The sequence below is a fragment of the Letharia lupina genome (genome assembly GCF_014066315.1).
Source record: "Letharia lupina isolate WasteWater1 chromosome Unknown contig_7, whole genome shotgun sequence".
Classification (NCBI taxonomy): domain Eukaryota; kingdom Fungi; phylum Ascomycota; class Lecanoromycetes; order Lecanorales; family Parmeliaceae; genus Letharia; species Letharia lupina.
The window spans coordinates 1,834,636-1,849,671 of record NW_023502976.1 but is presented as its reverse complement, the minus strand read 5'-3'; the positions used below and the strand labels follow the sequence as shown (position 1 = coordinate 1,849,671).

General features: G+C 34.2%; 5 protein-coding genes across 5 annotated transcripts; 3 read left to right on the top strand and 2 right to left on the bottom strand.

Annotated features, from left to right (window-relative positions):
• Positions 1-132: 132 nt before the first annotated feature.
• On the bottom strand, positions 133-965 carry HO133_009776 (uncharacterized protein; the record flags this gene model as incomplete). Its single annotated transcript, XM_037300635.1, has 5 exons — positions 133-194; positions 353-637; positions 705-826; positions 882-900; positions 956-965. 5 exons carry the CDS (start codon positions 963-965, stop codon positions 133-135), a joined length of 498 nt encoding a protein of 165 aa, XP_037154483.1.
• A 461-nt stretch (positions 966-1,426) lies between these two features.
• Positions 1,427-3,424, top strand: HO133_009775 (uncharacterized protein; the record flags this gene model as incomplete). Its single annotated transcript, XM_037300634.1, has 2 exons — positions 1,427-1,626; positions 1,675-3,424. The coding sequence occupies 2 exons, from the start codon at positions 1,427-1,429 to the stop codon at positions 3,422-3,424; spliced, it is 1,950 nt and encodes a 649-aa protein (XP_037154482.1).
• Positions 3,425-3,774: 350 nt separating this feature from the next.
• On the bottom strand, positions 3,775-4,097 carry HO133_009774 (uncharacterized protein; the record flags this gene model as incomplete). The annotated part of the gene is made up of 3 exons (XM_037300633.1): positions 3,775-3,869; positions 3,924-4,013; positions 4,076-4,097. The coding sequence occupies 3 exons, from the start codon at positions 4,095-4,097 to the stop codon at positions 3,775-3,777; spliced, it is 207 nt and encodes a 68-aa protein (XP_037154481.1).
• Positions 4,098-6,760: 2,663 nt separating this feature from the next.
• On the top strand, positions 6,761-9,021 carry HO133_009773 (uncharacterized protein; the record flags this gene model as incomplete). The annotated part of the gene is made up of 4 exons (XM_037300632.1): positions 6,761-7,718; positions 7,770-8,397; positions 8,449-8,586; positions 8,646-9,021. 4 exons carry the CDS (start codon positions 6,761-6,763, stop codon positions 9,019-9,021), a joined length of 2,100 nt encoding a protein of 699 aa, XP_037154480.1.
• A 122-nt stretch (positions 9,022-9,143) lies between these two features.
• HO133_009772 (uncharacterized protein) lies at positions 9,144-9,531 on the top strand (the record flags this gene model as incomplete). The annotated part of the gene is made up of 2 exons (XM_037300631.1): positions 9,144-9,260; positions 9,322-9,531. 2 exons carry the CDS (start codon positions 9,144-9,146, stop codon positions 9,529-9,531), a joined length of 327 nt encoding a protein of 108 aa, XP_037154479.1.
• Positions 9,532-15,036: the final 5,505 nt, after the last annotated feature.

The window sequence follows — 15,036 nt, the reverse complement described above, 5'->3', positions numbered from 1 at the left end:
CGGGCGGATCTACAAGCTAGCAAAGCGGTTCTGCCATACCACACTGAATGGAAGAGATCATCGGGTACTACCCAATGTTGAAAGGAGCAAATCCGACCATGTGCTTCCTCCATGACGAGCCAATCGGCAAGTCTAGGATTCCTCCTTTGGAGCTTCAGATACGGGTACAAGCTTTCCGACAACCAAATATTTATCTAGTCAAAATTTGTAGTCAGCACAGCTGGTGCGAGACGGGACCTCAGAGCTTGGAAACATATCTAGAGAGTATTTTTTCTCCTAAGATATGTCTCGAGACTCAACGTTGGGTTTGGAGAACCGGACTCTTGGCTTGTGAGAGTACAGAACAACGTACCAGCGAATCTATCCTCCCAATCTTGCATTGCCTGCCTCTCATCCGATCCCAGTCCGCTGAGATCGTCCAACGGTCCGTAAAGATCCTTGGTCAACATGTCCTCGTCAAAGCTACCACATGCCAGGCCTCTACTCGCATCTCGTCCAGCGAAATTCTCGTAGGGTCCACCAGGACCGTAGAAATTCTTGCCGGGCGTAACGTCGAAGACCTTGCCTCGTACAGCTAGATATACGGGCATGTTCTTCTCACCATTGTATGGCTTCAATGTTGGTGGGGTAAATGTGCCTGGTCGTGGATCAACTTAGTCAGGCTTCGACACATGCGATGGACAATCGTCCGGGTGTGACTTTACGGAAAACAACCGGTGCAGGACCTTTCGGTAGGGTAGATGGTGGACTTGGCCGAAGACGGAAATAAACGAGCAGAATCAGGAGCGAGAAAAGAATCAGGTTGATCGGCGATGCGATTGTGGCGCTGAAAATCTTCGAGTCAGTGGTGTTGAGAGTTGAGAGAAGGAGAAGTAGCTCACGCTTGGGTAGCTGCTGGAGCTGCGCCATCAATCTGTGAGCCGGCTAGATCAACTTAAGGGGTCTGAGCACTCACTGTCAGACATATCCTTCGTCACAGGTGAGACGAGCTCAATCGATGGTGTTTGGGAGAAGTGATGTGGTAATTATAAGAGTGGTACTAATGAAAAGTTAAGGCTGACCTATTTATACTCGAGGGCGATCAATCAACGGCGGGGCAAGCCGCCTAAGTAGTTTCAGCTGTGTCATAAACCAGGCTTGGTGTACCGAGTCAAACTGTCTTTGCAGAGAAAGTCTTCTATAATGGCTCCCTAAATATCGGACTGTTGTGAGATAACAAAGCATACAGACAACAACACTGTTTGTTCAAAGGCCCGATCTCTCTACCCACAATCACGTTGCCGTGTATCTAGCGAAAGTGTTATTGCACCTTATCGCTTCATAACTCTTCCGGTCCTGTGCCGGCGTATATCCTCAGATTACGAGCTGGACTCTCGAGGAGGCACCGTGCAATAATACTGCCGACCCATACGCCAGGCAAGGGAGGATGTGGAAACGTCTCAATAACAAAGACCGCCAAGCCGAAATCGCGATTGAGAGCTCGACTCTCACCGAGACTACTGCGGAAGAGGATACGTTACAAGGTACACCAAATATCAATAACGGCTCCTTCAGCATAAGCTCAAGGCCCGCTTTTGGAAGAAAGCGGACGGAGGATGTGCTCAAAGCGCTGCCAGCGCTGCCATTGTATGTTCCCATTCTCAACCAAGAAGCATCCGAGGCTGACACAGAAAGCAACAAATTGCAAATTTCCGGCGTCACAAACGGCAGACCATTATCTGAAGCTCCTACTGCATCTTCAGTTTACTCACAACCTTCGCCGGAGCTGAACAGCGATTCGACACGGAAGAACGGCCATAAGATCAGGTCTTCTTCCCTCTACCCCGACGACGTATCGCCTCCGGGATCTCCACACATGAATGACGGGTACATCGGCCGAAGTGGAAGGAGTAGCCCTGACGTTTCACCGGTATCTGAGTCTCCAAGTCCTTTAGCAAACCGATCGCCTGTCTTCACATCTGGCAGATTCAATAGTAACATACCAGTCGCCAAGAAGACTCGGAAATTCTGGAATCGGCCAAGTACTAATTCTCCAGAACAAGGCTCCAGTCTGACGCATTGGGATGTATATTCGGGAGAGCCAACAACGAGGGAAAAGGGAAAACCTCCACAGACGACCCCCAGCGCGGTGAAGTTGAATGCGGAGCCAAGTCCTGGCAGGCTCAATGGCAACCTTGAGAGTTTTGGGACCTCTACTCACATAAGTAGTGGTAGTACTATTGGGCGTAAGAGGGTCGCAAGCAGGGATCTGAACAATGCACCTATCGTCCGACCTGAATGGAGGGGCGCTGGTGGACGTCACAAGATTGTGAATCCACTTCTTGACAAACCTCTGCCGCCGGGAAAGTCTCCCACATTTCCTGCGGGCAGTGAGAAACATCAAAAAGATCAGAGAGACCAAGACAGGACAATAGAATCTTCAACACCTAGCCACTCCCCTCAGGAATTGACGACTCGACCTACCCGACCATCCATCACCCTTAATGACAAGGCGCTCGGTCAGCGTGTCACCTCGCCAGATGCCAAGACCGAGAGCTCTCCCGATTCAGTGATCCCGCCAACATTTCGGCAAAATACTCAATCCCCAAATTCAAGTCTTTCGACTGATGACGCAAGGTCCCCCCTCGCCCGCAATCCAAGTAATGAAGAAATCAAAGACCACCGGTTACAAATGCTACCAGACGTGCCACAGACCATTGCCAAGGACGTACACAGCCCGCACTTGCAGCAAATGCAAGAGATGCGCTCCCAAACCATACCCGAAGCTGTGTTGAATAACCGTGACACAGAACGCGATCCGAGTCGAATCGAGAGCAGATTTCGTGCTGATCTACAACACCTACACCTACAAGACCAACCACCCAGCCGTTTCAGTTCGACGACTTACGCGACGACCACCTACGACAGTCCTCCAACAACTCCAGAGCTGAGCTCAAATTCACCATCCATGTCTGCAATTTCCACAACACCAAACTCAATACTGAATAGGAAACGTCCTGTGCCACCCGCAGGGATTTCCAATTCAAAGGTCACTGCTCGTAAGCCCACGCCATCCGAGCTGGGAACCCCGAAACAGGTACCAGAAGGCAAACGGAAGTCTCTGCCAAAATCCCCTCCAGAAGTTGAAGCTACGTCTCGTATCGCAAGCCTCCAAGCTAAGCTAGATAATCTCCATCAACGGAGGAAAAATCTGCAAACCGTCATCCATGAGCTAACAAACGTTGTGCAACCAAGCTCCATTGCATATGATATGGCTTCGAGGCAGGAAATCAAACGGACAGTTGACGCTTTGAGTAAGGAGCTTGCAGAGGTCGGAAAAGATGAGCACGAGACGGGTCTCATGCTGCATCGAGCGCTGAAACGAGATGATGAATTCGCAGCATATGAACCTACAAGTATTTGGGTCAGAAGGGTGACCAGCTGAAGCTTTTACAGGGATGCTTCCTTGCAACGGTATTGGACTTCTATGATCTAGAAAGAATGATTCAAGGTCTTCTGTATAACATGAATGGATTCCGAGCAAAACTGGCCTGCTTGCAACGGCAGAATAGGTAGACGTACTCTTCAAGTACATTAAGATGACCACGTATTGATCTGTTTAGTTCGTGATTATCGTTGTGTTTCCCCACAATGATACTGGTGGTAGATGAATTATGAGCAACCATCAATGGAAGTCGTCGACTATTCGCAGTGTCTGGGATAAACCCGATCAACTCCATTCAGGGCTTCAAGTCGCTATTGTATCGTGTCGCCTAGCACTTCTCATAACATCAACTATTTCTTCCCGGATTTCTTGATGCCTTGCTGTCCTGCATTCAGTGGTCCCTTTCCCTTTGCCTTCTCGGCCATTTCTTTCTGCGCTTTCGCATCTGGTGGCACAAATTAGCCAATGAATTCATCGGTAAAGATCTGAGATGACCCACCAGCCTTCTGCTTTTCTCTGTATGCAACCTCGTCCTCGTCCAGATCTTTTTTCTCCTTCTTGGGTGCTTTGAGAGGCTTGGCCTTACCACCTTGTCGTTAAGATCAGGATTAGTTGGTACATAAGTTATTGATATCTTTTGTCATGAAATACCTTCTCTGCTATTTCCTCCCATGTTGAAGAAGACTTAACACACTGGAGACTTATGGGGTATATGTTATGGCTGAGATTTTGAGGCGAGCTAGGATGTGAGGTTAACTGAAAATAATTACGGGCCCGGGATACTAATCAAGTACCCCTGATTGCATAATCCTTGAGGGGGAAAAAAATTCCCCAATTCTGGCACACCTCAAAATCAAAAATTAAAATCCTAAATAATTCATATATAGGTTTACGAGTAAAGGCCTATGAATTAAATTCATAATTATTTTTTTAATTAAAGCTATCGAGCGAACTTTAATAAGCGATATTTAAATTCTTTATCTTTAAATATTTATAAGACTAAATTTAATAATTTTATTTTTATTTAAAAGCTTATATTACGTTATATAATTTAAAAAAATAATTAAAAAATTTTAAAAGAAAATAAAAATGTTATTCTAAAATTAAATAATATATATCTATTTTTTAATTAGAGCTATCGAGCGAACTTAAACTTTAATAAGCGATATTTAAGATCCTTATTCTTTAATAATTATAAGATTAAATTTTAAAATTTTAACCTTATTAAAAATCGCAATTTTCGCTCTATAATCTAAAAAAATAATTATAAAATTTTAATAGAAAATTATAAAGTTATTAAAGGATTAAAAGTAGAATAAGAGATTTTAATAATTGCGAACGCTAATTTATTTACCCGCGGTAACTTAGTCGATCTAGTTAAAAGGCGTAATAACCTCGAATTTATAATTAACTATATATATAAATTTAAGATTTTTAAGCTTAATTCTATCTTATTCTTTTATATATATTAATAACTATAATTAATTATAATCTAGAAATTATATTTTATATATTTTATATATTTTATATATTTTATATATTAAATTATTTAAAATATTTCATTTATATAATATAGATAAAATATTAAAATATTAATTTAATATGGCAGCTGCTACGCGTATAGCCTCTACCTGTATTTACTAGGCGTATAGCCCCCCCTTTATATCAGGTACACGCAGTCTTAAGAGCTTTAAAGCTAGTAGTCTTGCTATCTATAGAGCGATCACGAGTGAATAGAATCCTCTCTTCTTTCGGGGAGCCCCTCCTATACACACTCGCTTCTTCGCTTTTGCGATACGCTAAAATTTAAACAGACTAGTCCTGCCAGAGGCTAACGACTAAATCTCGAAGATATAATTTAAGCGTAAAGGATATATACGTCTAGTAGACAGGGGCTATACGCGTAGCAGCGACCTTTAATAATATATACTGGGGCGTATCCTTCCCAGTAGTGAAAAGCTTGCCAAGTACTAGTTTTTAACTATTTTTTATTCTTAGAGAGATTTCCTAAAACTCCTCGAACCCTTCGAAGGCTCTTTAAGAACTCTTCGAGATTTTCTATCGAGGGACTATTAAAGTAAATTTAAAATTTAATTATTATAATAATATTTAATTAATTTTAAGTTTACTTTAATAGTTTCTCGATAGAAACTCTCGAAGAGCTATTAAAGAGTTTTAAAGAGTTTAAAAGATTTTAGAGAATCTAATTCTAAGAATCGAGAGAGATATTATAATTTATTTAATATACTTAAAGAAAGACCTCTTAAAATCCCTCTAACCCTTCGAGAGCTCTTCGAGAACTCTTTAAGAACTTCTATTAAAAAGACTCTTCTCGTAAGCTTAATAATTTAAATAAAAATCTTAGTTTTTAATATATCTTTATAAATACTTTATTAAATTTTATTTACGCTATACGATTTAAAAGCGTATAGCTAACTCTATAACTCTATAAACTTTTTTTATTATTATATTTTTTATAAAAGAAAGAAAATTAATAAGAGTAGATTTAAAGATTTTAAAGTTCTTTTTTAACTTTCTCTTTTAAATATATTCGTATATACTCGCTTTTAATTTAGAAATAAAGAAATAAGATAAATTTTAGCGTAAGAATTATCGAATCTAAAGATCTAATTAGTTAACTTTAAATTTATAATTATCGAATATTTTATAATTTTAATCTTAAATAATAAGAAAGTAAGCTTTTTAATTACGCTAAAAAATTATCTCGACTATTAAATAAATTTAAAAATTTGAAGGAAAAAAATCTCGATTATTCTAAAGCTATTAAGAGCATTTTATAAAATTCGCTATTATTCTATTTTATAATATAATAAAATATTTAAATCTTTTAAAAACTTTATAATTTAATCTATATTATATTTATTAAATTTTAATAATTTTCTAGATTATGATAAAATATAATTGTGAAGATATATAGAAAAGTTGAAATTCTTATTTTTTGTTTTTGGGGTATATCAGAATTGGGGATTCTTTTTTCTTCCCAAGGATTATGCAATCAGGGGTACTTAGTATTTTACATGTGGCGTCTAGGAATCGCCAGAGCCGCTTCTTAGCCTCCTATAAATGTGGCACGCTCCCGATATGTACCTTAAAACCTGACAAACAAAACCTAAGGTTATAATGTCCTAAGTTCTTGAAAATTAAAGCTTCCTCGAGAATACTCTTATACCGATAATGATGCATGGATAGTGCTGGGAGGGGATCTTTCACCGATTGCCAAAAGCCTCACCACAGTCTGGCATCAGTGGCTAATTCACAATCAATCACCATATACAGATAAGACTCTGTTCTAGTGACCCTTTTCACCGACTTATCATGTCTTCTCATTCAATATCACCACCGTCTGAGGGTGAAATAGTCGAGTCAGACTTAGAGAAGGCAACTACAACATTTGTTTCAAAGAAAGGCAACAGCGTTGACCGTTCATTCAGAACACGTGTATCAGTCTCTCGATCTCCTTCACCCCTTAGGTCCCCCAGACGTCACAAGTCTCGCACCGATTCTCGGTCACCCTACAGAGAAGTTCGGGGAGCGAAGCGCTCTGTTGACGATGACCACTACGATCGCTCGCGGAACGATCCCCGTCGTTTCAAGGTCCGCTACGAAGACCATCCGCAAGGCTCTAGGTCAAACGCGCGCGGACCCTATCATGATTCGAATGGATTCAATGGTCCGGACAGGGGCATCCGCTACGAAGAACAAGATGCGGATGGGCGGCTGCGGGACAAGCGGCCAATTGTGCGGAGCCGGTCCCCTATGCAAGGCCGTTCCAGGCGAGAAGAGACTCGTGGGCATCATACGGGAGAAAATTGGGACCGCCATCGGCGTGAGCAAGTTGACAGAGGGTACAGAGAAAGCCAGAGGAGGCTTTCGAGAGAACAGTCAGTGAGCGATCGGGGTCACTCCCCAGTTGCTGCTGCAAAATTTAAACGAGATGCTGAAACTCGAACCAATCAGATACAGCGTATTGACACTTCTGCTGGGGAACGGAGTGATTCGGAAGCTGAGTACGTTCCGTCTTCTCTAGGGTCGCAATTTGCTGATAGCAAGAATGATAGCACGGCGGAGAAAGGGAAATTCGCGCAACCCACAAGTACGCAGCCAGCTGACGAGGCCATCTTGATCGAGGAGCGTCGCAAACGACGTGAGGCTATCAAGGCTAGGCATAGAGGTCGAGCAACCCCATTGTTGGTTCAGGCTTTAGCGTTAGATACTACCTCTCCACCATCGACACCAAAGTCAACCGTAATGCCGGAAGTCAATCCTGCCCAAGGTAAGCTGTAATGCTTTCCGTTGATTGCACCCGCTGACACGTGACGATAAGCGTCCACCCAGAAAAGTCCTCGTCCTACCTCCCAAGTCACATCGGGACAGGAATCACCTACCGACTTCGTGGTATTTAAGGATGCCGACCTTGCTAACAGTAGCGCCGTAGCGATTGGGCTCACGCCGGAAGATGAGCCTTCTGCGGCTGATTACGATCCCACGAAGGATATGCAAGAAGATAAGATGCGCCATGATGAGCACCAGCGTAAAGACGAAATGCCTTTTGCGGCTTACAATGAGACGGCAACGGAAGATCGAGATGTTCTGCTACCTGACGCAGATATCCAAGAGTCAGTTGAGAAGAAGGCAGACGACGGATTGGATATGTTCGCCGAAGATGATGAGCTTGATATGTTTGCGGAAATTCCAGCCGCATCACGGAAGTCAGAGAAAATAGCTGCCAAAGCCGTAGCCATACCTCAAGCCAAAGCACTTGACATGAGTATGCTTGATGACTGGGATGATCCAGAAGGCTACTACAAAGTCATACTTGGCGAGCTTCTCGACGGGCGTTATCACGTTCAATCTAATCTGGGTAAAGGGATGTTTTCTGGAGTAGTGCGAGCAACAGACCAAACCACCAAGCGTCTTGTAGCTATCAAGCTTATCAGAAACAATGAGACAATGTAAGGCCAATCCATCCTGGGACTCGCGTCTGGAGCTAAGATCGTTCCTAGGAAGAAGGCTGGGCTCAAAGAGATTGAGATACTCCAGAAGCTTTCGTATGCGGATCCAGAGGATAAGAAGCACATGATAAGACTTGAACGCTATTTTGAACACAAAGGCCACTTGTGCATGGTCTTTGAGAATTTAAGGTAATAAGCAATGTGTATCGCTTCGATCTACCATTCGACCTCAGCGCTAACGCTGTCAGTATTAACCTACGTGAAGTCTTGAAGAAATTTGGGAGAGACGTGGGCATAAATTTGAAAGCCGTCAGAGCGTACTCACAGCAGATGTTCTTGGGCTTGAGCCTTCTAAGGAAGTGCAACGTCCTTCATGCGGACCTCAAGCCGGACAATGTGCTCGTGAGTGGCTGGCCCTTTCAATATTGGCTCAAATGTGCTGATCCGCTAAAGGTCAACGAGGCACGCAACGTGCTCAAGATCTGCGATCTTGGTTCTGCGTCTGATGCGTCTGAGAATGAAATTACCCAATACCTCGTTAGTCGTTTTTACCGGGCCCCAGAAATCAGTACGTGCTTGCCTGTTGATGCCGCTACAGACCGGGACACTGATGGAAATTTATAGTTCTCGGAATGCCTTACGATTTTGGAATTGACGTATGGTCAGTCGGATGTACCCTTTTTGAGCTCTATACGGGAAAGATCCTGTTCACTGGACGTAGCAACAACCAAATGCTACGTGCAATCATGGAGTGCCGAGGCAAATTCAGCCACAAGATACTCCGAAAGGCCCAATTCGCCGCCTTTCATTTCGATGATCTATTGAACTTCAGAAGCGTGGAAAAGGACAAGGTCACGGGAAAGGTAGGCTCTCTGTCCCGAACTCTTGTAGCTCGGAGAATCAGACAGTTGACTTTTGAAAAAGGATGTTGTTCGGATCATGAGCTTTTCCAAGCCTACACGTGACCTTAAAACCAGATTGATGGCTAATGCAAAGGGTATGAATGATGGTGAGATCAAGGAATTAAATGCGTTCGTGGATCTGCTGGACCGTTGTCTCTCCTTGAATCCTGAGAGACGATGTACACCTGCGGAAGCATTACGGCACCCGTTCATTACGAGGACGAAAGGGTGAACTGGGGAATTGTCTACATCGAAAGATATTTGAGCGTAATGTATACGTACCTACAATAGCTCGAGAAAACTAAAGCAGTACTGTACACGGGACGATCTTGGCAAAGAATAGTGGGTTTTTCATCGATTTGAAAACAATTCTTTAGTCGTTAAATAGCTAATTTTCAACTTTCGACTAATGAATAAATAGTTAATATCTTTTCGCTATATAGCTAGTAGAAAATCGATAATATACTTAATAGAATTATAGTATTAGTATATACGAGTAAAGACATATGAATTAAATTCATAATCATTTTTTTGATCAGGCCTATCGAGTAAATTTGATGAGCGATCTTTGGTGAGCGATCTTTGGTGAGCGATCTTTGGTGAGCGATCTTTGGTGAGCGATATTTGAGTGCCTTGCCTTTTAATAATTATAAGACTAAATTTCAAAATTTGTATAGCATTTAAAAGCGCAATCTACGCCTTATAGTTTAAAAAAATAATTTTAAAATTTTAATAGAAAATAATAAAGTTATTAAAGGGTTAAAAGTAGAATTAAGAGAATAAGAGATTTTGATAATTATAAACGCTAATTTATTTATTCGCGATGATTTAGTCGATTTAATTAAAGAGCGTAGTAATTCTAAATTTATATATATAGCTAATTATAAATTCGAGTTCGCTACGCTCTTTAATTAGATTAACTAAGTTAGCTTAATAGCTCTCTTATATCTTCTTATTAAAAATTAAATATATATTACTTATAAATAAAATAACTTTTTTATTTTTTATTTTTTATTAAAATTTTAAAATTTCTTTTTTAAATTATAAAGCGTAGTTTACGCTATTTAATGCTAAAAGAATTTTAAAATTCGATCTTATAATTATTAAAAAGTAAGAAGCTTAAATATCGTTTATTAAAGTTCGCTCGATAGCTCTAATTAAAAAATAGATATATATTATTTAATTTTAGAATAACTTTTTTATTTTCTATTAAATTTTTAAGATTTTTTATTTAAATTATAGAACGTAATATAGACTTTCAGATAAAAGAAAATTATTAAATTTAATCTTATAAATATTTAAAGATAAGGAATTCAGATATCGCTTATTAAAGATCGCTTATTAAAATTTACTCGATAACTCTAATTAAAAAAAAATTAAAATTTTAATTTATAGGCCTTTACTCGTAATATATATAAGTTTAAGATTTTTCAACTTAACTCTATCTTATTCTTTTATATATATTAATAATTATTTTTAATATAAAATAGCTTTATTTTTAATAAATTAAAATAATAGATAAAGATAAAGATTAATAAGATTTAGAGAGTTTTAATAATATAACTTAATTATATAATTATATAATTATAGATCTTATACTTTTAATAATTTTAATAATTTTTAAATATTAACGAGTTCGCGTTTTAGTAAATTTAATTTTTTTATTTAATTTTTTTTTTTTTTTTTAATACTATCTATAATAGAGATAATTTATTTTATTTAAATTATAATTATTTTAAAAGAGAGAGATATAAATATTAAGAAGATTAAAAAAAATCTCTATAGCTATTATAGTATTTATATAATAGATTTAATAATATTATAAAATTAATATATATAATAGAATAAGATAGAGCTAAGTTAAAAAATCTTAAATTTATATATATATAGTTAACTATAAATTTAAAGTTATTACGCTTTTTAATTAGATATCGTAAATAAATAAATTAACGTTTATAACTATTAAAATCTCTTATTCTACTTTTAATTATTTAATAACTTTATTAATTTCTAATTTTCTATTAAAAAAAATTATTTTCATTATAGATCGTAATTTACGCTTTTTAATAATAAAAAAATTGTGAAATTTAATCTTATAATTATTTAAAAGTAAGAAATTTAGATATTTCTTATTAAATTTCGCTCGATAGCTCTAATTTTAAAAAATAGATGTATATTATTTAAATTCAAAATAACTTTTTTATTCTCTATTGAAAATTTTCGATTTTCTTTTAAATTATAAAGCGTAAACTTCGTATTTTAACGATTTAAAAATTATAGAACTTAGTCTTATAAAAATATAAGATAAGATACTTAGTTATTAACTATAGAGTTACTATAAAGAAAAGAGCGACTAGATATAGATACGCTAAGGCGTATTACGTAATCATATTACGTAATCGTTAAGAGTTACATAACTCGAATTTTAATACTCTTCTTCGTATATATTCTCTTATAGACGAAATCTAATAAATACGAAGCTTAATACTAATAGGGTTTAAAATCGAGTAGATAAGATAAAATAACTTAATCGATTTTCGTCGGGTTATTAAAGTAAGACTAGTGCCGAGTAGTTAAAGTAAAATTCGAGCTAGGTAGTCAGAGTAAGTTAGCGCCGAATAGTAAGAGTAAAATTAATATCGAGTAATTAAGATAAGTTAGTATCGGGTAGCTAGCGTAAAGATATACCCCTTATATCCTCTATACCCCTATTCTCTCATATAAATAAAATTAAAAAATACGAGATTTAAAGTATTACGTTCTCGATATAGCGTAAGAAACCTTACTAGCGTAACTTGATATATCGCTTCTTTTTCTTTCTTCGAGAACGTTTATAGCTTTAACTTAATTAATTAATTATAATTAGAACTAAGAAATACCTTTCTCTTCTTTATAAAACTTCTTTTTAGAAGTATATATATGCTTTTTATATAGTATTCCTAATAATTAATAATAATACTTAACTTTTCTATATTCTTTAATTACTATTCTTATTATTTTTCATATTAAAAATACTATTCTTATATTAAGAAGTTTTTCTTTTATTACTTTCTTAAAGAAAGAATCTTTTTCTAGAAGAAAGAACCGCTATAAAAACTATTTAATTCTCCTTATCTTTTTAAATAACTTTTCTTCTTTTAAAGAAAACTTATCTCTTATTCTTAATACTTCCCTTTCTTCTCAATAAATCTTCTTTTTATTTTCTCTTTATATCTTTTTATAATAGAGTATAACTATTTATAATTAATAAAGTTAGAAAATCTATTCTATTAGACTTAACGATTTTACTCGCCTTTTAATTTTAAACTTTCTTAATAAAAAATCTTAAACTTTATAAGTAGATTCCTAATAAAAATTATTATTAGATTATTAAATCGATTATATAGACTTATAATTTATCTATCGACATTTTATATAATTAAGATCTATACGTTTAACGAGATTAATCTTAGAGTATTAACTCGATCTCTTCTTTAAAAACTACTCGATCGAAGAAATCTCTTATCTACCCTCTTTTCTAAAATTATAATTTTAAATTTACGAGTGCTCTAATAGAAGTAGTTATTATCTTTATATAAAAAGTTTATTATTATATAAATATTAATTACTTTTTTATCTAGTAAGCTAAAATAACTTATCTTAATTCTAAAAATATCTCTATTCTCAAGAATTTAAATTCTAATTTAAGAGATTATATAAATATCTCTCTAGAGTTATTATCTTCTTCTTTTCTTAAGATAACTTAATCTTTTTATTTTAATAATAAAACTTCTTTTTCTAAGCTCGATAAAGATAAAGAAAGAAGATTTATTAGTCTTTTCTTATTATTATTTATAATACTTACGCGAAAAACTTAATCTCTTTATTAATCTTAGTTTTTATCTTTCTTTTTATTATTTTCGAAATTTATATTAGAAGTAAATTTTACTTTAAAGAAATTAAGTGTATCGAATCTCTAGAATTCTTATATAGCTACGAACTTGATAAATAGAATTCTCTTTTTATTAAATTAAGCTATATTTAATAAGATATTAAAAAATAATAATAAAAAATATTAAAACTTTATAAATGTAGAATTTTCTAATAATAAATTTAATAAATCGACTTTTAATTAGTTAGAAGCTTTTAATTTAGAAAATATCGCTTTAAGATTTAATTCTAGCGAAAATTAGCTTTTATAAAATTAAGAAAGCTCTTAATAAATATCGTCTTTATCTATAAGAGTGAATTTAATAATATAATAAACTATATTATAAGCTATATAAGTAATTATAAAAAATTTATAATTTATATCTAATATTATAAATTTAATAGATCTATAGAATCTTTTAGAATCTTTTAAATAAGCTACTTCGAAGAGATCTAATAGTAATTTCTATATTTTTAATCTAGAATTCTTTTATTTAGATCTTAAAGAATTATATAATATTAATAATATTATTTTTAATAATAAAGAAATTATATATTAAAAAGTATATTCTTTCTATTAATATATAAAAGACTACGCTATAATTAAAGAAGAGAATATTATATATATAAATCTCTTAATTTATTTTCGAGAAGCTATCTTATTCTAATAGCTAAATACTCTATTTTAAGATAAAAAAGATATAATAATATAATTTTAAATAGAATTAAAAAGAATACTTACCCGACTATAAGATCGTTTTAAAATATCTATATTCTTAACTCTAGATTAATTTATAAGATAAATTTATACTCTTAATAATACTAATAGTAGATATAATTCTATAAACTACGTATAGAGCGTCTCTAAATATATTATATAAATAGAAATCTTTAAAAAGCACGCTTAAATTACTTAAATATAAAATTATTTAAAAATTAGATTTTAAATTACTATATCTTCTTTAACTTCTTAGATTACGCTTTATAAATTTATAAAAAAGCTTAATAATAGAAAAAAGCTATAATATCGTTTTAATTAGTAAAAAAAATTATAATATAAGAATATATAAAAGAAAATTTAAAATCGAGATTAAGAGAGAGATCGAGATTAAGATTATAAATAACGATTTAATAAAGATTAATCTTTATTTAGAAAATAATAAGATAAATTTTAGAAAGCTTAAAAGTAATTATTTCTTTCTTCTCATCTTTTTATAATAGATCTATAGATATATAATACTTATTCTTATTAGCTAAGATTATTATATTTAGACTATAAATATTAATAATAACTAAATTTCTCTATATATTTCTCTTATATTTTTTAAGCTTATACGCCTTATTAATAGAATTAAGATAATTAAATATCTTTTTATATATAGTTATCTAAATAATAATTTCTATAAACTTCGCTTTAGACTTAAATTTAGACTTAAACTTCGACTATAGCTTCGAAAAATTAAACTCTAAAAAATACTTTATTAGCTTTTAAGTAGCTATTTATAATTATAATCGAAAACGCCTAATTAAATTAATTATAGTATTTAAATTAAACGAACTACTAAAATTATAATAAATATTTATTTTATTTAACTAGATAATATAGCGATAATTAAAAATATAATAATTAAGAATTTATAAGAATATCTATATCTTAATCTTTATAGAAAATATACTTTTATAATCTTAGAAATAAGAGCTTTATTTCTAAAAGCTATTATAAAAACTATAATTTTATATATTTATAGAATTCTTCAATATATTATATAAGTAATAATAATTATTTTTATAATATATATAAGAATAAGATTTTAGAAGATAAGAAATT